General features: G+C 36.7%; 2 protein-coding genes and 1 long non-coding RNA gene across 4 annotated transcripts; 2 read left to right on the forward strand and 1 right to left on the reverse strand.

Moving 5' to 3' along the window:
* The first annotated feature begins 1278 nt into the window (after positions 1-1278).
* Positions 1279-13565, forward strand: LOC113687052 (transcription factor CP2). Of its 2 annotated transcripts, none has more exons than XM_089181966.1 (19): positions 1279-1600; positions 2238-2330; positions 3049-3177; positions 4307-4395; positions 5092-5162; positions 5474-5579; positions 5708-5814; positions 5955-5994; positions 6165-6274; positions 6507-6575; positions 7347-7388; positions 8074-8123; positions 8403-8562; positions 9348-9441; positions 9605-9695; positions 10014-10190; positions 10543-10582; positions 11078-11129; positions 11267-13565. In XM_089181966.1, exons 1-19 carry the CDS (start codon positions 1473-1475, stop codon positions 11299-11301), a joined length of 1683 nt encoding a protein of 560 aa, XP_089038092.1. In that variant the 5' UTR covers positions 1279-1472; the 3' UTR covers positions 11302-13565. The 2 variants fall into 2 exon arrangements, with proteins under 2 accessions (XP_089038092.1, XP_089038093.1); XM_089181967.1 differs by having other exon boundaries at positions 1280-1600; positions 11270-13565.
* Positions 13566-13912: 347 nt separating this feature from the next.
* Positions 13913-17604, reverse strand: LOC113687044 (uncharacterized). Its single transcript, XM_027204747.2, has 2 exons — positions 16346-17604; positions 13913-15746 (listed from the first exon to the last, which is right to left on the reverse strand). The coding sequence occupies exons 1-2, from the start codon at positions 17370-17372 to the stop codon at positions 15109-15111; spliced, it is 1665 nt and encodes a 554-aa protein (XP_027060548.2). The 5' UTR covers positions 17373-17604; the 3' UTR covers positions 13913-15108.
* Positions 17605-17704: 100 nt separating this feature from the next.
* Positions 17705-21247, forward strand: LOC113687045 (uncharacterized). Its single transcript, XR_003447707.2, has 2 exons — positions 17705-18048; positions 20200-21247. It is a non-coding gene; the product is annotated as an uncharacterized LOC113687045 (long non-coding RNA).
* Positions 21248-21324: the final 77 nt, after the last annotated feature.

Genomic DNA, 21324 nt, shown 5'->3' on the forward strand with positions numbered 1-21324 from the left:
TTAAGAGAAAGATCTATGTATCAGAATGAAAATCTACTTTTTACGTTTTCAGATTACTGAGATGGTATCCTTTGGAAAATGATTCAAAATTAGAGGTTGTCGAGCAAAAGTCCCCACTTCGCAAAACGTCTTCAACTACGAAAGCACCATGAAGGATAAAATAAGCCTGATATAAGGAAAGATACTGTCTAACTTCTGGACTTCAGACAATAGTGGAGGGATTATTGATCTTACCAAATAGTTACTTATATCCCTACGCAGTCAGAAACAAATTGGTTCAACGTGCGGGTCGCATGACTAACGATTCAGCATAAGTTTTCATCGTAAATCTCGAAAGAGGGGACTCTTATATCTGCATAACTGACTGCGCAAGCAGAAAACGGCCGCAGGAATAGCTGCAAAGCGGACCTAAATTAATAAGGGTCACCAATATTGGAAATTTCGAGAACAGCTTCGGATCGCTGAAGCGGAATATTTTGGTAATGAAGTCAACATACATGGTTTGATGCTACTCTGGTTTATAGATTTAATTAATATAACCGAAGAAGTTACAATTCATAGACCCACTTTACGGCACTTCTGTCTAGTGCTTTCAAGAGGGGTGATCTAAACGCGGCAACAAGAGGTCCTTTTATACGATCACTAATTAGCTGCCTTTTTTCTGACGAAGTGTTTTCTGATCTCTGTCACTGCATTCAGGGAATTTGAAACATTCATGCCGGACGAACAGTTTGCCTGAAGTTTTCCCCAGGCAGGGAGGCACCAAGTGAGAGCAAACAGGAATGCATGAACGATAAAGAACATCCTAAGAAGAAAATCTGGTGTTACTTTGAGTTAGCGAGACAGAGCCCTCTTCGGTTTGTTGTGTTACTAACAACAGATCTGTGTTGATATGCATATGATTCTCCATATGGTGGTTCTGAAGACAAGTGTTTAGACATAATAAATCATAAATTACCGTCTGGTTGTGAATAATTTGTCTGATATATTCAGACTTGAGCTATTAATAGCTATAGCTACTGTCTACTTGCGCATGTGCCATTTGCTAAAGGAAACATGAGAGGGAGGAAAAATAACGATGCTAATTGTTGGAAATATATGGATTTAAAGCAAAGTGGGGAAAAATTTTGCGCCGTATTTGAACCTTAACCAGCACGCCTTCATTTCTAGAGGAGTAAAATTCTTAGGATGTCTTCAAATATCTGTAGCACGCTGTAGCACGCTATGCATGCCTATGTTTATTTGGCGTGAATATCAAAACGAGGTTAGTCTCGTACCAGTCCCCACAATTGAGACGAACATGTGCAAGTTGCTCTCAATCGTGTTGATCTGTCATTCTGCAAAACTTTCAGCGTTCTTATCCAATTTGTCACCAACATATCCTGTCCACTCATATGTGAATGGGTCAGATAGCATCGATGATCTCAAACTGATGCACTCGTGAGGGTGAATGCAATAAAACTCGCCGCAAGATGGCTAGTAATACAAGCTGGCGAATAGACGACATGGATGGCGGTTTGGACGGTGGACTCGCTTCAGAATTACTGAATCTGACTGGTCTTGGCAACGAGTATGTGGCGGATGGCGCATACAACATGAGGTGCGAATAACAAAAATTTCAAATAATAACTGAGAATGCTTGCTGTGTACCTTCTGATCAAATGGAACATAACTTGAAAAATGATCAACTCACTGACACGTAATGTTTTAATTTTTTGCCCTCAGAGCTCTCTATAAAAAGTGCCTTAATCTTTTTTCGATAAGGAATGTGAGCTTAGATTTTTCCATCCGATTGTAAAACGTTCTGTGGCTAGATCGTGTCGAAAAAAAAGCGCGGATGGAATTTATTTTCATGTAACTTTGCATGTAACAGAATTACATGTTACTCTCTTACATGTATCATGATAAAAAAACGGGCGAGAGCCATGAGAAAATCTTAAATCTACAAAATAGCTTGAATTTGTGATAAAGTAAATCTTAGTTTTTTCCCTGTAGCAATTGATTTTTAAAAAAAAATTACATTCCCAGCCTCATGAATGGTTTCAATTCCATTGCTGACCTTCAAAGAATGTAGGATACTCATAAAATTTTACCCCTTTCATTGGCAAGATCTCATTGATAATTCTCCTTACTGTCTGTCATACAATGCTTATGATGGTAGGTTGGAGAATTTGGTTTTGGATCAACTAATAATTGTTGACATCAAATAATTGATGTCATTTTTTCTTTGTTCAAAGTGATGTCCTCAACTTGCCAATTTTCAAGGATGAGCCACCAGGAAGTCACCTAAACATGGACACCATTGGCTCTGTTTCTTCCGCAGTGACAGAGTAAGTGAGTCATTAAGAAACTGTGGTGCTGCATCAGTGGGAGAGTATTTCAGGGTAGTTTAATATTATCAAATAAGTTGATAACATCAAGTTGTCATCGTCAATGTTGTTGTCATTATCAATGTTAGGTAAATTGATAGACCTCATGTTATGTTTATGTTAGGTTAATTGATAGACCTCATGTTGCAGGTACTTATTATATAAAATGAAAATTAACTTGTCTAAGTTTGTGAATTGTCCTCAAAGCTTTGAAATTGAGGTCACCATGGCAACTAAGCCACAGCTTACTTCCAGCCACCTGTCAGCATCAACAAACGGGGGTGTGGAAAGAATACTTCACCCTTTATTTCCTTAAACCAGCATCCATATTCTCAATACTTCTCCCTTTACATTTCCTTTGGTATCCACAAAGAGAATTTGTTTGACAATTATAAGCTTCTTAAATTGGTGATCATTTCCTCTTTTCTCATAACCTTTTCATTTGATTCAAGGGTGAAATTGTAAAGAGAAAATAGAGGACAATCACTCTTAAGGGTGAAAGAGTTAACTAAAATGGCAGAGAGGGAAACTTAACAAGCAAGGAAAAGAACTTGTCAATCCTTCTGGTAACCCTCTTGGAGCCTGGAATATCACTCTGGTGAAACTGTTGCATGTTCTTGGTGTTAGCCGCGTCTTCTATTACTTTTAGTTGAATTTTTCAATTTTTGTGTTGTCCTAGAGTAACCAATGGGGTGAATTCTTTAGACCCTGCCCTCCAAACAAAGCAGGAAACTCTTATGGCTTGTGGCCTGTCACCTCCAACGCAGTCTTCACCAATGTCATCTGCTGAAAGCTTAGAGGTTAATAGGTAAGTACCAAGCATCTTCACATCTTCATTTGTAACAGTGTTCTCCTTTTCAGGCTTTACATGTAACTGGTTACATTTGCAGCCTGAAGCACCCTTTTTAACTACCAAACTGAACAACTAATAAAAATTCTTGGAAATTCAAACAGGTTAATAGGATTGCTCTACTGGTTTAAAAATTTCTTTTACACTGTACCTGTCATGCCCAGAATAAGGGAAAACACTGATTAACCTTGTGACTTTCTGGAGTAATTGATTCTGGTGTGTACTGCTCCAGCTAAATTGACTACTAAATGGTTCTAAAATGAAATAAACAGATGTTTTGTTAGGAAGATGATGATGTAAAAATTTCCTTGTATATCCCTAAGACTTTCAATTAAAAAAGATGTTTATTCCATTGTCAGTTTCATTTTGCAGATTGATAGATTGTAGAAAGGAAGTTTGGTACTGATTTTTTCAAGCCTCTTTTCTGCAATTGCTTGCATTTCAGTTCAACCTGCCAATGAGAATTGTTCCTTAGCCTAATTTTTAATCCATGAGTCAAATAAAATTTATTTCATTAAAAAATTTTGATCAGATTTCTTTACGGAAGAGATGAACTCTTTAAAATTCAGGGCACTCCCACATGTGGCTTGGATTACTCATTTGGTAGTAACACCTAACTAGTATCTTGGAGGCACATCAGCTCGTGTATTCTCCATACTGTTCTCTATACATTTCCTGATGTGCCGACAAGGAGAATTTGTCAACTAATCAAGAGCTTCTTCAGTTGGTGATCATTTTCTTCATTCTGATGACATTACTGTTTTATTCAGGGATGATATTGTAAGGAGAATCTAGATGCTAGTCACTCTTAGAGGTTAAAGGGTAAAATCTGCCAAAGCCTAAATCTGCAGACTTCCGTTCTGCAATTTCTGCAATTACAGCTCACCTCATATGCTTAAAAATCGAACACTGATTTTTCAGGTCTGCATTAAACTTGAGTTATGAAAATTATTTTTCTTAGTTACTGGGTAGATTTGATTTTCCTTATGGAAAGGAATGAAGTTAGTAATGTTGCCTGTAGCTTGTGGTACTGTAAATACATTGTTCTATCATTTAGGTGTTTGTTATTTTTACCTTTTGTCAACAGTCTGAGTTACAGGTTCAGGTACATTTTGAAAGCTGCAACTTCTCCTACAAGGAGACTTGAAGAAGACTCCCTAACTTATCTTAATCAAGGTACCTAACCCTCTTAACTCTTAACTCTAGCATCAGTATGTATATTCTCCACACTGTTCTCTATTTATTTCTAAAGAAACCAACAAGGAGAATTTATTTAACAATCAAGAGCTTCTCTAGTTAATGATCATTTTCTTTATTCTTATGACCATAGCATAATTAAGAGGTGATATTAATTGGAGAAATTAGGTTCTCATCACCCTGAAGGGTCCAAAGAGAAAAATTACTGACCGATAGTTGACTGTAATTATGATTCATGAATAAAGGGGTGAGTTTCTAAAGAAACTGTGGTGCTGTGTCGGTGAGAGAGTATAGCAGGTAATTTAGTGTTAATAACTGGGTTGAAAACGTAAATTAGCCACCGTAAAGGGTAAAAAAGCTGACGTTTTGAGCGTTAGCCCTTCGTCAGAGCAATAGTGAAGGGCTAACACTCGAAACGTCAGCTTTTTTACCCTTTACGGTGGCTAATTTACGTTTTCAACCCAGTTGTTAACACTAAATTACCTGTAATTATGATTCTTCAGGTTTTATTAGTAAACTGAAAATAATTACTGACAAAGACTTTTCCCACGAATGAGATTGTGTAGTGACATGTAGAAATCACTTTTCCAGTTCTCAATCAAAATGGAATCATAACTGAATTAAAAAGCTTGGCTAGGATGCTCAGATTTTTAATCCTCTTGGTTTTGTTTTCAGGGCAGGCATATTTGTTGGAAATGATGTGCCTACCATTAGAGGCTGCTAAATTTGAAGGCAAACATTTAAAAGTAAGGACATATTTCTTACTGAAGTTTTCTATCAGGGTTTTTACAGGTCCAGGTACATTTTGAAATTTTCTGGGAATGGAAAGTCCTGGAAAAAGACTACAGGTTCTGGAAAGTCGTAGAAATCTGTTTAACTCCAGCAATAACATTTTCAGATTTTAGGTAGTGAAAATGTTTGAGGCAGTGTTTTCTTTTCTAATCAAGGGATGGTTTTAACTTGTTTAGGAAGCAGCTGAAAATTATGAAGTTACTAGAGTAAGTGTTTGAAAATGTAACAACATATGGGGGTAATTTTGTTTCTTTTTATTTGACAGAGCACAATAAAACTGTGCTTTTATGAAAGAAAACTTCAAGTCCAAGAATCTGAAAAATATGAAGAATGGAAAAACAACCGACCAGCTGACAGAATGTTGGAAATAGGTTTTTATTTTTAACTTTTCTTTGCTAATCAATTAATGATTTCTATTTGTCTTTTTTCATTTTGAATAGTATTAAATTTATACAATTTATACTGTTCTGCTTTTGTTATTGTTTTTTAACCATTTTAGATGTTCCCATGTCAAGTGGTGTTTCAAACATCAGAAGCAAAGGAAACCTGTTTAATTGTTACGAATTTGAGTGGGATCCAAGCAAGGGAGCAGGAGTTTATGTCATTGTAAGCAGTTATTTGTAGCTTGTTTCTGACAACTTTTGTCTTCTACATGTTCTTCCTCCTGGCAATGCACTAAGTATAGCACCATTGCATCTTACTCAAAAAAAAAGAAAAGACACTTTTTTCTCTCTTTTTTTGTTCAGATCAACTGTGTCAGCTCAGAGTTTACCAAGGGAAAGAGTGGTGAGTGTAGCTTTAAAAAAACCATGACAATTTTTCTCTTAGCAGTGAGAAATTATTGTAGTTTTTAAATAATTTTTTTCTTTGTAATTGACCTGGTTGAGATTATTTTAAAAGAAAAGCATTTCTCTAGCACACTTTGCCGTAAACAGAAGTCACTGTTTTTTTTACAGGTGGAGAAAGTGGTGTTCCATTTAGATTACAAGTTGACTCATTTTCTCCCAATTCATTGACTGATGCTCTTCCCATCCACAGTGTAGGCTGTCAGGTCAAGGTGTTCAAAGTGAGTCTCAAGTACTTTGTCAGATTTCCATGAGTCTTCTGTTATGCCTACTATTAGAATCTAATTCAAAAACCTTCAGAAAGATTCAGATTTCTGTACTGCCAGCCTGCCAAGTTTCTGTGTTGAATTTGAGAAAATCCTTTGATGGACTGGTCATAATCTCTATAGCAGAGATAAAATTTGTTTCCATTTTGTTTCCTCATTGTAAACTGTTTGTGATCCTTATGTTCAGTCTAAAGGTGCAGATAGAAAACATAAATTGGAAATGCAGAAACTGGAACATAAAAATCAGGAAGATTTGGTAAGATTGACAGTGATAATAATAATCAACTGATAGTAAATGCAGCTGTGATTATGCTATGAATCTTGTTTTCATGTGAGGTAAAACAAGTGGCAAAAGTAGTGGGGCCCCCCCTCCCCCCTCCCACTCCCCCTCCCCCTTAATAGGTGGTTGACAACCCTCCACTCAACAGAATCTTGTACTAATTAATCTCTGATGAGTTACTTGAAAGTTCCCCTTTCCCCTCACAAAATGTTGCCTAGAATTAGACCACAGTTTTTTAACAACAGGTAATGTTGAAACAGGGGAGGAAGTTATAACAAATTCAAAAATTAGTTGTGCATGCCAAGGCTTTCCCTACTCTTTGTAGCTAGCCTATAATTTCAAGATATACCCAATAAGAAAGGCATGTAGGCTTACTTTTAGTTTCTGTTTTGATTATGATGTGTTGAAATACCCACTGTGTACAGTTGTATGGTATTTTTCTAAAGCTGGAAGCCAGTCTGCAATGTCTGCATTGTGGCTGTCAGTGAGTTTCTCATAAGCCTCTCCTAGTTCTTCTCTCTCCCATAAGCTCTCTTAGCATCCAGCCTCTCTCTGCTCAAGGGGAGAGGGGAGGGGGGGGGGGGGTCGGAACCATGGAAATTACAGTGTAACAAGAGCAATAAGAGCATTAATGATATCTGGTGGGTGTAAACAAATTTTGGCCACTTGAGTCTTAACCATCCCTTGTCACTTCAGTTTGTAAAAAAGTTTTTCTAATGTTTTTAAATTATCCATTACTGTTTCCAGGAACAGTTGAGACCCACAAATGCATTTACAGAACTAACAGAAGTAGGTCAAGCCCAATAAATTATTGATTTTAATTTATTTCTAAGTCTGTTGCATTAGTATCACTGGAGATTCTAACATTAGAAGAGGATGTTTGAGATTTAACCTTTTACACCTTAGCATGAGTATACAAATTCTCTATACTGTTTTTCACAGATTTCCTAAGGTGCTGATAAGGAGAATTTGTGTAACAATCTGGAGCTGCTTTTGTTTGTGATCATTTTCTTTATTCTCATGACCTAATGTTTGGTTCAAGGGCGATATTGTAAGGAGAAATTAGATACTTCGCTTAAAATCATCAACATTATTACTCTGTGCATGAGTAACTGCATAAAGCCTTTTGGCTGGACACCACTGACTAACCCAAGCAGCTGCTTTTACAGCACTGTTTCTACTCTTGTTCAAAGGTGAAAAAGTTCACAATCACTCTTTGCGTAATAAAAAGTGCAGATACATCAAGTTTGGTCAGAGCAGTAATTTTTTTAAAAAGTTATCAAAAGCAACCATGATGGTGGTGGTATATTGATTTAATGTTAATCTAGGATTGAAGTAATCTTTTCCTTCGTGAAGTTCAGCCATTAGTTTATAGACTCGCTGCTCTCAGACTAGTGATTCCTATGAGATGAATTTATTCTCAATATTTTCAAACATTTCCTATTGAAGATATTGCTAATCCATTTGTTTTCAGCTTCCGCTTATTATAGAAGAGGACAACAATTCTTGCTGGATGTCTCCAGGGTAATGAACGATTCCTTTGAATCTTGCTTTTAAACTCTAAGACCACCCAGTGAGGTCTTCAATCACATCTCTTGCTGAACAGTCTTTCTGTGGGTTTAAAAAGCTTTTCAATAGAATTTTAACTCAAAACAGATGTTTTCAAAGTTCAAACTATGAAGTAAATTTTACTCTCAATAATTATTTTTTCCTTTACATGTAGATTGTAAGATGCATTCAACTAACATGTTGATATGTTGAATTTAAACTGAAGTTGTCTGTAATGATTGTTTTCTTGTGTAGGTCAGTGGCTGGTTCAATGTCTTCTCCATCCTCAGGGGGCCAAGTCATGTCAACGACCCTGTCGTCACCCTCATCAATAATGTCTTCACCACCTCCGACCCTGCAGATGTCGTCATCTAGTAGTGGGCTGTCCAATTCACCCTCCACAACATGTGGAATGGTAAGTAACATCATTTCTATTCATTGTGTCGCATATTGTTTGGGTATGATCATGAAAACAAGGAAGTTGATAATAGGAAGGCAGAACTGGCAGGGTACTCTATGACTCGTGGGATAAGTGTGTGTGTGTGTGTGTGTGGATGGTACTCTTGTTGCTAGAATGAGGTGTTGCAAAGCATTTGAAATTTGAAACTCTCTGAGATGTGATTTCCAGCACTCTGCTGTATAATTGAGTAATTTATTTGTAGCCAGACATTAATGTTAGAATCAGTTAACCCTTAAATCCCTGATCAAATATGTAATTCTCTTTACAGTCAATCATACAATTCTTATAATGTTAGTCCAGAGAATTTATTATTGGATCAACTAACTATTTTAAAATTGATATTTTTCTTCATTCTCATCACTTATCTGGTTGATATTGTATTGATATTGTAAGGAGAGATTCTGTCTTGGTCACTCATGGGAGTTAAAGGGTGAAAAGATACTTCTTTTCTTTTGTTGATCACAATTTTCAAAGGAGCCATTGCAAATGAAGATTGCTTGGGTTAGAGTTAAATAAACAAGGATTTCAGAACAAACTAGTGATCGCTGGAGTTCTGCCAGTCATTTGATAACATGTTGCTGTTTACTCTGGTCAAAATAATTACCTTTTGACCCTTACTGAACTATTCACAGTCACCTACTTTTGCAAAGTCTGACACCTACTTCAAAACATTTTGAAACCCCAGGATAAACCATATAGTATTGAATATCAGTGAGATTAATTTGTTGTGCATCTTTCAGGGACTAACATCGGATTCTTCTGTGGATGAAACAAGAGTTTGGTTGCAAAATAACAGATTTCAAAACTACCTGAACATGTTTGCTAACTACACAGGTCAGTAACACAGAGAAACTGCTGCCAGAAGGATGTGCTAGAGAATAATTTTGTTTTGACAGCAGGGAGGATAAATTTACTTGAGGGAAATTTCTTTAGTTGCAGCTTACCAGCAGGGATTACTTCTTTACTTGTAATTCAACACTTTGCTTTTCCTTTGCAGGAGGTGATCTGCTTAGATTGACCAAACAAGATATGATTCAAATCATGGGGCCTGCTGATGGTATACGCTTACATAATGCACTTCAAGCAAGGTGAGAGAGATGATTTCCTTGCATATAAATCAACAAAATTTTTTTGTGGCTTAGTTTAATGGGAAATCATGTTATGAAAGGAGAAGTATGCACAAGAAGCCATTATAATGGGGTATTATCTCCGTCGTTTGAATGTATGTGTAGAAATTAACTTTTTCATCAGATAAAAGGTTCAGCTAGATTTAGGATTGTTTAGGACACAGTTTTGTTAAAAAACAGCATAACTTTGTTTAAATAATCAGATCATGATGTCCAGGTCATAGTTCTCCTTCAGATTGAATTATATTTTTTTCATTGTTTTTGGTGATATTTTTGTAGGGCTGTGCGTCCGCTTTTAACAATGTACATTTGCCTGGAATCAGCCCAGCAGAACTCAGGAATGAAAGAATACCATGCCATGTTTCTTGAAGCTCTTAGCCTCAGTGAATTAAGGAAGAAACTGGCATTAAAATGTAACCTTAATGCTGAGCAGATTGTCGCTATATACACCTTCAGGTAATTTAGTAGAAATGAAACTTGGAAAAATTGTGCATTTTATGTAGTCAGATGATCATGTAGTGGCTTTTGTTATATTGGATAATTATGATTAGTATGTACCACACTGGTTAATAGTACTTTTTTGTGTGAGCTAATTGGAGTGTGCAGAAGTGAATAGCAAGTATTATTGATTCATATCTGAGCAGCTGACAAGACAAAATTTTTTGGGTATATATGTGATATTTAGGGAAACAATTATTCCCCTCAGTGCCGGTTAAAATATCTACCACCATTCACCTCCACTGTGATAAGCAGTTGTTAATTATCACATCTCATGATTAAGTAATACTGATTTTTTTTTTTTCCATAGACAAGAGCCAACGGAAATTTATGTTTTAGTTGACGATGAGGTGAGAATCAACACAATAACCAACTGTTAAACTTAATGTAAACCCTTGTAATTAAGGGGTGCATAGGAAAAAAGCCTTCAAACAGATTTCTAGATTCTCCTTCTAAATTGTCTTATATTACCTGGTAAAACAGAAGGAGGTTCTGAAGTACATGTTGCATTTATCAAGAAGTCAGTTTAAGTTTTATTCTGCACACCCTTTCTTTCATTGTAAACCTATTTTGTGCATTAAACCAGTCATTGTTGAGAAGTGGACATGTCAAATACATTTTTGCTACAAGCTTTGTATATAAATATAAAGATTAATTGATTGAACCTTGTACTGGCCTAGCTCCCTGACTGTTTAACTTCTCTGGCTCAGTGCCAGAATCTGGAATCTGAAGTTCTGGGGTTCAGTTCTTCAAGGGGACTCTGAATATTTTTCTTTTTTCCACTCTGTTGACAAGCCTAAAAAATATCTCCTTAAGGACTGAAATATTTTAATTTGCTGTTTTAGATGGTGAGGAATTTTGCGGATGAAGGACATTTTATTGTACAACTAGTCAGAGGTAATGTCTTGAACACATTAGGTTGAGAATAAAGAATTGCACTTGTGCTCTGACCAGAATTTCTTCATTGTTTTTTTTTTCTTTATTTTCTGGAACCAGTCTTAGAAATAATCTCATTATTTGCCTTATGTTTCCAGAAGATGACAATACATACCAACTGATTTTAAAGTAAAACCAGGGAATTACCAGGCCGAGTCCATGAATTCATAGCAAGATACAACCAATGCAGTTTGCTGTTTATGTAGTGGATATGAATGACTGTTGGCCAAAATGAAGCAACCTCACCTGAAGGAATATTAGGAAAGAGTTGCTTTCCTTAGAAAGGAATAGTCAAGATTGGTTGAGGTGGAGAGAGACAATTCAGGATTTAAACATAATTTTGCCCACACTATATTTATGGAGCAACACTGGAGTGATCATGGAGCAGTTGATAGAACTATTTTTAGATGTTTTGCAATATTGTTTCAGTATTGGGAGTTTTTCGATAAACATTGCTGGTGGAAACCTGGTGGACATTATCATGCTAACTAACAATTGAGAAAATCATGGAGACATCATTTGTTGAGATGGATTCCACATCTCAAGGCACATTAATTCATATGTCCATTGTTCCAGTTGAATATTTCTTGGGCAACAAATGATAGGAAAGTAGTTGCATTTATGATGCCTAATGCACTGAGGAGAAGAGAGAAAAGCATTGTTACAAAACATGTACCTAGTAGGGCCATTCAGTGTGTAGATATGACAGCCAGTCACAAGGGGCCATATATCCATGTACCTTATACTAACCAAGAGTAAGGTCTATGTTGTATGTTTCAAACCAGATTTAACCCCTTCAAATTATGGCCCAAATGTGTCACACTTGGGGAAAATTGATGATTACAGCGCAGACAAGAAGATGAGGACAGCAAGATCTTTCTGACTCTTCTTTGTGTCTGACTGATTTGGGAAATGATCTCTAGTCACACCAAACAGATTCAAATGAAATCAAAATTGTTTTCAGTTGCTGGAAGGTGTATGTTAACACACAACTCTAAGGAGAACAAATAGATTTTAACTTTTACCTTTGGCAGAAAGTCAGGAGCAATCGGCAATAGATAAGGAGAGATTTTTACAGCAAAGATATGTTTTACCAGTAACTCTAATCTACTGTGTGGCCTGCAAAGTTAGCCAACCACAGGTGCATATTGACTGGAAGATACAGTGGGATACCCTGTTGCAATCTTTGTTTCTGTTTCTTAACAAGTTTATGTCTCAAAACGTTCTGTTATCAGAAGTGACTGATCTACTTGTATCCATTTAATAATTTTTAAAAAATGGCAATAACTTTTGGCTCATGACAAGAAAATTTGCTACAAGTTTTTCCACCAGAGGAAAACTTGTACAATGTGTCTTTCGATGGCTCATCAAAATTTGAGAGTGGATAAAAAATTGCCCATAATGTTATGCCACTGTTAGGCCACTAAGAAAAAAATATATTTAATTACTCAGAACTTATTGAAATTGTAATATCATGTATGATATTGATACTCAAGCTTAAAGCTGGGTATTTGGTTTTGTTGGTTTTAAGGTATAAGTTTCATCACCTGTAAGGTATTTTATACATCAGCATTCACCCTTCAAGCGCTTTGGATTTTTTTTATCTAATTGCATGATGCAAAGAATCAAATGAAAGTTATACAATCTTTCCACACATTGCTTTCTTTTTAGTTATAACATGACCATTCTTCTACCCCATTAATCAAAACTAGGACAAAATTCCCAGTCATGATTAGTCATCACCATTGAAATTTATGCTGCATTCATACATGCAATTATACAATCAGAGTCCTGCTTCACAGTCCTCTGATTTGGGTAACCAGGCTGTATGAGTACTAATTAATAGGAGTGAGAGGAGTTGAAGTGGGTCTGTAATCATACAAGTGTTTAACAAAATCGATTGACCTCAAAGAGGCAGTCTGGTCTATTAATTTACAAGTATAATTGCAGACAGAATTGGACAACACAAAGTTCTGTAACCATTTAATCAAACTATGACAAAATGTAAGAAACAAACTAGCTACTGATTATGTATATTCACCAAAAAAACAACAGTGTGCACATGTGATGCAGACTGTCCAGTTACATAGGCATGATCCATACATTGTTCAATTACAAGCACAATGCATACTCTACCCTAATGGTGCTCAAATGAGGCCGGTGAGAACCAATCACATGTAAGAATTTTGTTCTAGTTTTGATTAAGAACCAAATTGAACTCCTCACAGCCCATCACCACTACAAATAACTTGGCCAAAACATTTTCTAACTTACGTTATGTGTAGATTCACAGGGTAATATAAAACAATCTCACTGATGGTGAGGGATGTATTTCAGTAGAGAAAACACTTTATTTCCTCCTGTTACGTGATAAATAATAAATTATTATTTGCTAAATATAGTATTGAAGCCTGGTTTTTTTATTCATTATGACAAGCGTCTCTGTTGTGCAAGTGAGAGAAAAGGAGGTATTTTGTGATGTTCCACCCACTTTTCAGGTGTCTGTGTCTTACTTGTTACTGGTTTCTTTGAACTGATGGGACACAGTTATCTGGGAGGGAGAGACGGCTCTGAAGACGTGTTGTTGTCATAGTTATGAGTGGCATACCAAGCTGATAGTGATTTGAAGCTAGAGACTCTTGGGGATTGAAATAGGGAAAAGAATCACTGAAAAAGAACTATCATCTCGTACAATCATGATCACATCTCCCATCCTGCAGCCAAAAAATAAAAAACACATTCTGTCCTGTTTCAAATTTGTTTTATTAATTATTTGTCTAGCCTTTTTTTTTTTCCTCTAGTATCAGTGGAAAGGTACGTAAAAGTACTTATAAAATTACACTTTTATTTCATTTATACTAACCCTTTAACTCCCAAGATCTGATTGTCAATTCTCCTTTGTAGCTGCCACACATTTCCTTTTAAATTAGTTAAGAGAACTTGGTGCTAGATCAAGATAGCAGCTTCTACCTGATAAGTTTGAATATTCTCATCGCCTGTTTGCTGAAGAATGTATGGATATTGAAGGGAGAAGTTTTATGTTAATCACTTCTGGGAGTTAAAGGGTTAATGTGGAACTTTGAAGTTATAAAAGAATGTCTGAGAAAATTTTTAACATAATATTTACAATATTTACATTACTCAACCTGTATGAAAAAAAAAAAAAAAAAATGAAAATTTTTACCCAAAACAACACTTCTGCCAATTAAATTGGATACTTGTTGTTCTTAACATAAGACAGATCTCACATAAAAATAAATTCCTACTGAAAAAATTCACAGGAATATGTTTGTTGGGTAAATAATTAAAAATTAACGAACAACGTAAGTTTTTTTTCCTAATCTTTTAGAAGTATTTGAAAAACTGAAACATTTTAAAGTGACCTAACTTGGAAAAGTACTATAATGTGGGACTTTTTGTGTTAATTCTCTGAAAGTGACTGTAATGAACTAAACAAAATGAAACTTGAAAATGTCTATTAACCAAATAAATAAATTTTCATCACCTCTTACAACACTCTACATTTGAACATGTTACTTCCAAATAATTAGTGAAACTTTTCTGGTGACTGAGTTTGTTATTTTTCAAACACCAGTAGGACACTATCTTTCTCTAAGTTCAAAACTGCCATTTCATGGAAAAAGTATTCTGATAGCTTACCCATACCCACTCTACATTCTCATGTGTACCAACAGACCTAAACTTCTTTGCATTCTTGAATAAAATACCACCTGGCTACAGAGTTGAGGCATCACAAAACACAGGCTACTTTCAATTCCACTAATGTGCAACTTACTGCAATGCTAAACTTTGAGTAACTTTCCTCAATGTTCACATTGTCTCTTCAGAAGATGTTTTCAAATCTGCATCTTCAATTCTGTGACCCACAAGGCCTGATACTATATTCACAAATCTTACCTAACAAAACTCTAACTGGTACTTATTTACTACTGTGGCCGTTTTGTTTCTTCTTTGATTCACTGTCTATATTTTTTCCTACATAGATGCTACCATTAGCACCTTGGAAGATGGTATATTCTTTTGATGAAAGAGGACGGCCACTTTCATCTCTTAAACTTTGAAACAGGTGATCCTGTAGTTCATCGACTTTCTTCTTGTAAAAGGCATTTTCAGCCAAGAGTTTTTGCCTTTGCTTGATAATATCCTCCTTTTTCTTTCTCAGACTTTGAATATCATCTTCTATGTCACTGACAACATCAATCTTTCTTTTGCGACACAAGCGTGCAGCAACCTTGTTCTTTCCTCTTCTACGTATGTCTCTGGCCTTCTGCGCATCAGGTTCTGAAAGTGTTTCCAAAAAGCTGCCAAATTCATTAATACTCATGTCAACTATTTCATCTTCTGATGCTGGAAAGTGTGATGCCCCAGCTGCAGCTATAGCTGGGCGTGCCCCATTGAAATCCTTGGGAGCAGTTGAAGGCGTAAACCTGGTAGATGTGCTTGCTGGCACACTTGGAACACTTACAATCTCAGGTTTCTCTTGTTTGATGTTTGCACCGGGTAAGAGTGGGAAAGAGTGACTCTGCCAGTCTCTGGTAGCTTGAGGAAGCAAGGATTCTGAAAAGATAAAAGCAACTTGTTAAAATACTAATATAACAGTGATATCTACCACTATTAACATTTCTTGACCCAATGTAAAAATCTTTAAGGCCACACCCCAACTCAAAGGCCCCTGCAAAGATTTAACTCAACACTGAATTTCCTTTTCGAAAGAGGACGTAGCAATTGCTCGAATTTTCAATACAATAGTCGCATATGACGTACGGGAAGATAAAGCGGTGAGGCGTGAGCGACAGCTTAAAGGAAACTGAGAGCACAATATTGGTCGTTTTTTTACATCGATTTGCTGATTAAATCAACTGGATGCAAATCACGAAATTTGGCCCAAAATTAATATTTAACAAAGAAAAAAGCAACTGTTTCCAAGGAAATAAACAAATATTTAGAAACTCCCATCAAGAACAAACCAAGATAATCAATTATGGTAGCTCGAGTAAAAGAAATTTGTTATTCAAATAAACAGTCACAAAACCGAAAACGGAATTCTGTGGAACTTTAAAGAACTTGCGCTCGTGAGATAATGCGGTGCATGTGAATATTATACGTGTGAAAAAGCACTTTAGCTGGTAACTTAATATTACTGAGGAAAAACGTACCAGTTGAAGGAAATCCGCTATCATTTCTCGTTGCGGTGGCCTCTGAAAATATTGGCACCGGTTCTTGACCGAGGGGAAGCAGGCTATCATGTTTATTTTCGATCGCTTGTTGCCCCGTTGGTTTTGGGTCGAATATGTCGAGAGGAAGATCATCTAGATTGACTGCAAACGAGTCCAGGTCAAACACAGGGTCTGTGTTAGGTCCCACTTCTTGCAGTTCTTCTTCTGTTGGCGCAAAATCAATAGAGAACGGGTCAGCGTTGAAGAACTGTTCCTCAAAGTTGAAGGTTTCTTCAAAGGGATTCTTTCGGTTGGGATCGGAGGGCGAGTGAAACTCTTGCGGAGAGTTGGGGAACTTTCTGTAAGAATCATCAGGGCTCGGCAACGGTTCGGTTTTAATCTTTGGGTAGGGTAGTTCTTCCGGCAAAAACGCTGCTTTTTTCTGAGGTGGTTCCTCGTAGATGGCGTCGAGATCGATATAATCCTCGAGTTGAAAGTCGATGGACTTCAGAAGGTCTTCTTCGGTCGGAGTGAAGCCAGCGGCACCGAAGTAATCTGCTTCAGGGGCCTGTGTGTTTGTATAACTAGCTTCGTGTTGTGGTGAGCCACCAACAGAGGAAATAGCTGAAGGCGAACGACCGCCATCGGAGCTATAACCGCTCTCTAACTCCGTACTAAACGAAGCTCTCGTTTCTCTTGGGGCGGTATGGGTTTCCCCGTTGAAAAGCATGGCAACTGCATCTGTGTCAAACTGATTGTTACCACTTGTGTGCCAATCCAGAAACTCATTTAGAGGGTGTTGAACATTACTTTCTTTAGGTGCCAAGTTGAAGTTGAAGTTAGTAGTGCTGGGAACATGATTGTACGGGACTACACCAGTTAAATTCTGTGGGTATCCCATGTTCACAGGCATCGGCGGAGTTGTGTTCTGACCAACAAATCCTTGAAGCTCAGGTCTCATCAGAGACAACGCCATAGCAAGTTGAACAAATGTTGTGCCATCGAGGTATTTCTTTCCAACTGCCATGATTCTTTCAACACTGAGGAAAGATGGAGTAAATCACTAAAGTTTCTCAAAGTTGCTTTTTCAAACGTCTCTATTCGCCTCTAGCGATCAAGTGTTCGACTAATGTTCCTCTCACAATCGAATGAATTCCTCGCAGTCAAGGCTCGATTTACGTAATTAGTTGAGGGAGGGAAAAACTTTCAACTTTAGAATACCACCGAAGTTCAATGAGCTCTCTATCTCGTGATCCTTTAAGAAAAAGGCTGAGTCATTCTGTTTTTATAGTGGACGAATTATTTTTGTACAGATGATGTCAGATTATTAAAAATACAAAACAATAAAAATAACCAATGAACAGTGGCGAAAGTTCGCGTGCAGCAGATATGATTTAAATGTTGATTGGTTTATATCTCATTGACGTCAATATGACGCACTTTTCTAGGCACTTGTCACGCAAAGGCCTCGTCTTGATGTAGAGCCTTTCCAAGGCCCACTGTATGTTCAGGCGGCCAGCGGAGTAAAGTATAAAGACAACCATAAAAGATGGCGGACAGGGGAGAGCAACGATTTACAGAAGCTGAAAAGAGACAAATAGAAATTTGGAATAGACAGTTCATGCAAAAAAAGTACCTAGCACAGATCAGGAGAAGAAATATGATGGTATTCGGAGGTCTTTTAACGTCTGTTGCCGCCATTTGTATCCTTTTACAGGCTAACCCTGTAACTATTGCATCACTGCACTAAATCGCTAATTTCTAATTTAAATCTCTAATTTTAAATTTTATCTGCCAACATACAGCAGCAATTTTTAGCAAGAGAGCTTGATTATTAAATTTACTATTGCTATAATTTTCAAAGTGCGTTAAGACCGAATTTCAAACATCGCCTTCCGTGCATGCAAAAGCACACGTGGACAGATCTGTCTTCATTTTATACCTCACATGCAAGGACAGTAAGATGATATTTACTTCACATGCAGTAAGGTTATATCGTAACGCCGGTATCTGAATAACCTCTGATATTGGTTCCTTCCTCGTAGATACCCCAGTGTTACTCACAATAGATTTATTGACGCAAATGGAAATAATGATATTGAACTGTACTGTTTGAGCGTTGTTTATTATCATTCGTGCATGAAACATATTGTAGTCGCTTTCCTCCTTCCTCGACAGTCAATCCAGACAGTAGATTCCGTTACCTCTTGGCACGAAACGTGGTCATGCCTCTTCGTTTCTCTCGAAAAGTCCAAAAATTCAATCGCATTTTGCACGAAGCGAATTTATCTCATTAACATCGAGATACGGTTCATAGATCACCTTGACTAATATTTGTTTGAACGCTACATGCATACATGTACGCAGACAGCCGTTTCGTTTAGTGCCTTAATGACTGCACTTACAAGTGGGTCTATGAATGTAGTCGGTTAATTAATGTTACTTGTGACATATGTCTGCTCACCAAACTGGAACTGTGTAGAGCCGGAAAAAAAGTTATCAGTCCCATTCTTTCTTTTGTGTGGGTAGCTTGTTATATAATGTTGTCGATCAATGGAGGCAATGTTATGATTTATCATCAATCAAACAGGGTGTTCTTAAACCACCATTATGATTTTAGCATCAACAAAACAGGGCGTTCATGAGGTAGTTGGGTGTTTCTGATAAAGTAACCGTCAAATTCTAGAACCCTCTTGAAAGCTAAAAATACATGGAGACAGTATATTGGTAGATGCCTCCGAAGGCAATTAAATAGTTTAACTCCTCTTCTTTCATTCACTAGAGTTGTTTGTTAGATTAATTGTTAACAGTATTATAATAACAAAGGCATTCTTTTCTTTGCCATTTTTATTTTCATGTGAAAGCACTTTGTTTGTTATCAGTATTTTGACCCCTGGCTGACTTGTTAGGAAGTGGTTTTCAGTGAAATTTGTCTATGCACATGTTTTTGCCACAAGGATTCTTCATACTTATTTCCATTACAGTTCACATGTGTGATGTAAATCTAGTTGATTTCAGTGTCCATCTTTGTATTGAAAGCAAAATGTAGAGAAGAAGAGGAACTGTAGGAAAAAACATTTCTGATTAATTACCATAGTTAATGAACATCCAAATGCCAAATGTCTACAGGAACAACTTGGCTGTGTATTTGTTATGTCAAAATTTATGATTCATAACTAGAACAAAATGTGAAATTCAGCTTTCTTGTTTTGCAGACAATGTTTTAAAATGTGGCTTGGGTGGGATCCATCAATTGGGCAAGAAAAATTGTTACCAGTGTGATAAAAACTACTTGCCCCAGACAACTGTTGGGGGTTTTAATAGACTAGTGGTTTGGTTTTCAAAGTATAATTACTGACAGTACTGTTGAGCACCTCCTTAAAAACAACAATTCTTTATGATTTTTACAACTGCACCAGGAATTTTCAAGTGATTTGTGACATAAGTATTGCTACAAATCTGTTGAACCTTGCTTTTTTACCACTGTAAGACTGGAACATAGTTAGTTTTATATTGTTTGCCTCAGGGTTAGGTGACCAAAAATATTTTTATGGCAACCATTTCATAATTAAAGGTCCCCAAGAGGCAGCTTTTTAAAAAATTGAACTTGGAGCCATGATGTAGATGTCAAACAATTCCTTGTAAATGAAAGGGATAGTTTGCTGTCATTTGAGGATAGCACCTCCAAGTGATGTTTGTCTGGCCTCAAAACCTGTTTGAAAATCTCAAGAGGTTACAAGTTAGTCACATTAACTGAGGCTCTCATGGCTTGATAACTGCTGCTGTATTTACTGGCTTCCACCACTTATTACTGCAGTTAAATTCACTTTGTTGAAATACTTAACTTGTTGTAGATGGATACACACTTTTGGCAACTAAACAGGAACACTTGGACTTTGAGGAATAACAGTTATGGATTCTGTAAAAAAGGGTTCAGTCATTGTGTAATGTGTGTTCATGAACAAGAGACTTGGAAGGATTCTTAAACTTGACGCAAAGGCAGGCCTTAGTGTTTGTGTAAAGCTGAGAAAGAGTAACATGTCCATGGAAAATTTAACTTAATTGAAGAGAAGTTGTTAACTCACTGGCCATGTTGAAGATATGTTGATTTAATTATTATTACAGTCTTCATAGTAACCCATATTTATTACCCTCCTTACATTAAATACAATGTTAATTGTTATAAAAGCGACAAACAAGTTGAGGATGATGAAGAGAATTTGATGGCAGTTACAATTGCAGCTATGTTGTGATGGTTTGTTATTGTGTGTATTGAGCGAAACTGTTACATAGCATTTTATAAGATATACTGAAGACCAAGAAGGGAGATAAAAGAATGGAGGATGTTGTGAATGATGAACTTGAGTGGGCAGACATAATTAAGTGTAAAAGGAACTGAGGCCTTTCACTCCCAAGATCTCATTAGTATTTCCGTTACTGTCTGCCATTTAATTCTTGTGATGTAAGTTGGGTGAATTTGGTACTGGATCAACTAAGAATCTCCTAATTGATTATTTTCTTTATTCTTTTAACCTGTCTACTTCAGATTGTTTTCATATTGTGAGGAAAAATTCTGTCTTGGTCACTTATGGGAGTTAGTCATGCTTGAATTATTGGTGAGGAGCTTGTCATACAGGCTCTGGTTGTTCAAAGGGGCGGATGATGCTATTCAACGGATAAATAATTTTTCAGTAAATGAGTGTTAACAAAACATACCATGCTATCGACTGGATAGCGACTTATCAAGTGGATTGCATTACCTGCAACCACATGAAGAAGGACCACATGCTGAGATTAAAAGAAAAACCAAAAAAAGCAGGAAAAATGTGCATGGCCCATTGTCATTGAACATAATTTTGCATGACACCTTGATGATAGTCATTAAACTATTTTTAACAGTGATGCAGGAAGTAATTCTTTTTGTTGAGGAAACTGGAACAATGGGTTCTGCCTACTACGGTTGATCCATATCACAGCAA

This window comes from Pocillopora damicornis, chromosome 9, assembly GCF_964200805.1.
Source record: "Pocillopora damicornis chromosome 9, jaPocDami1.2, whole genome shotgun sequence".
Classification (NCBI taxonomy): domain Eukaryota; kingdom Metazoa; phylum Cnidaria; class Anthozoa; order Scleractinia; family Pocilloporidae; genus Pocillopora; species Pocillopora damicornis.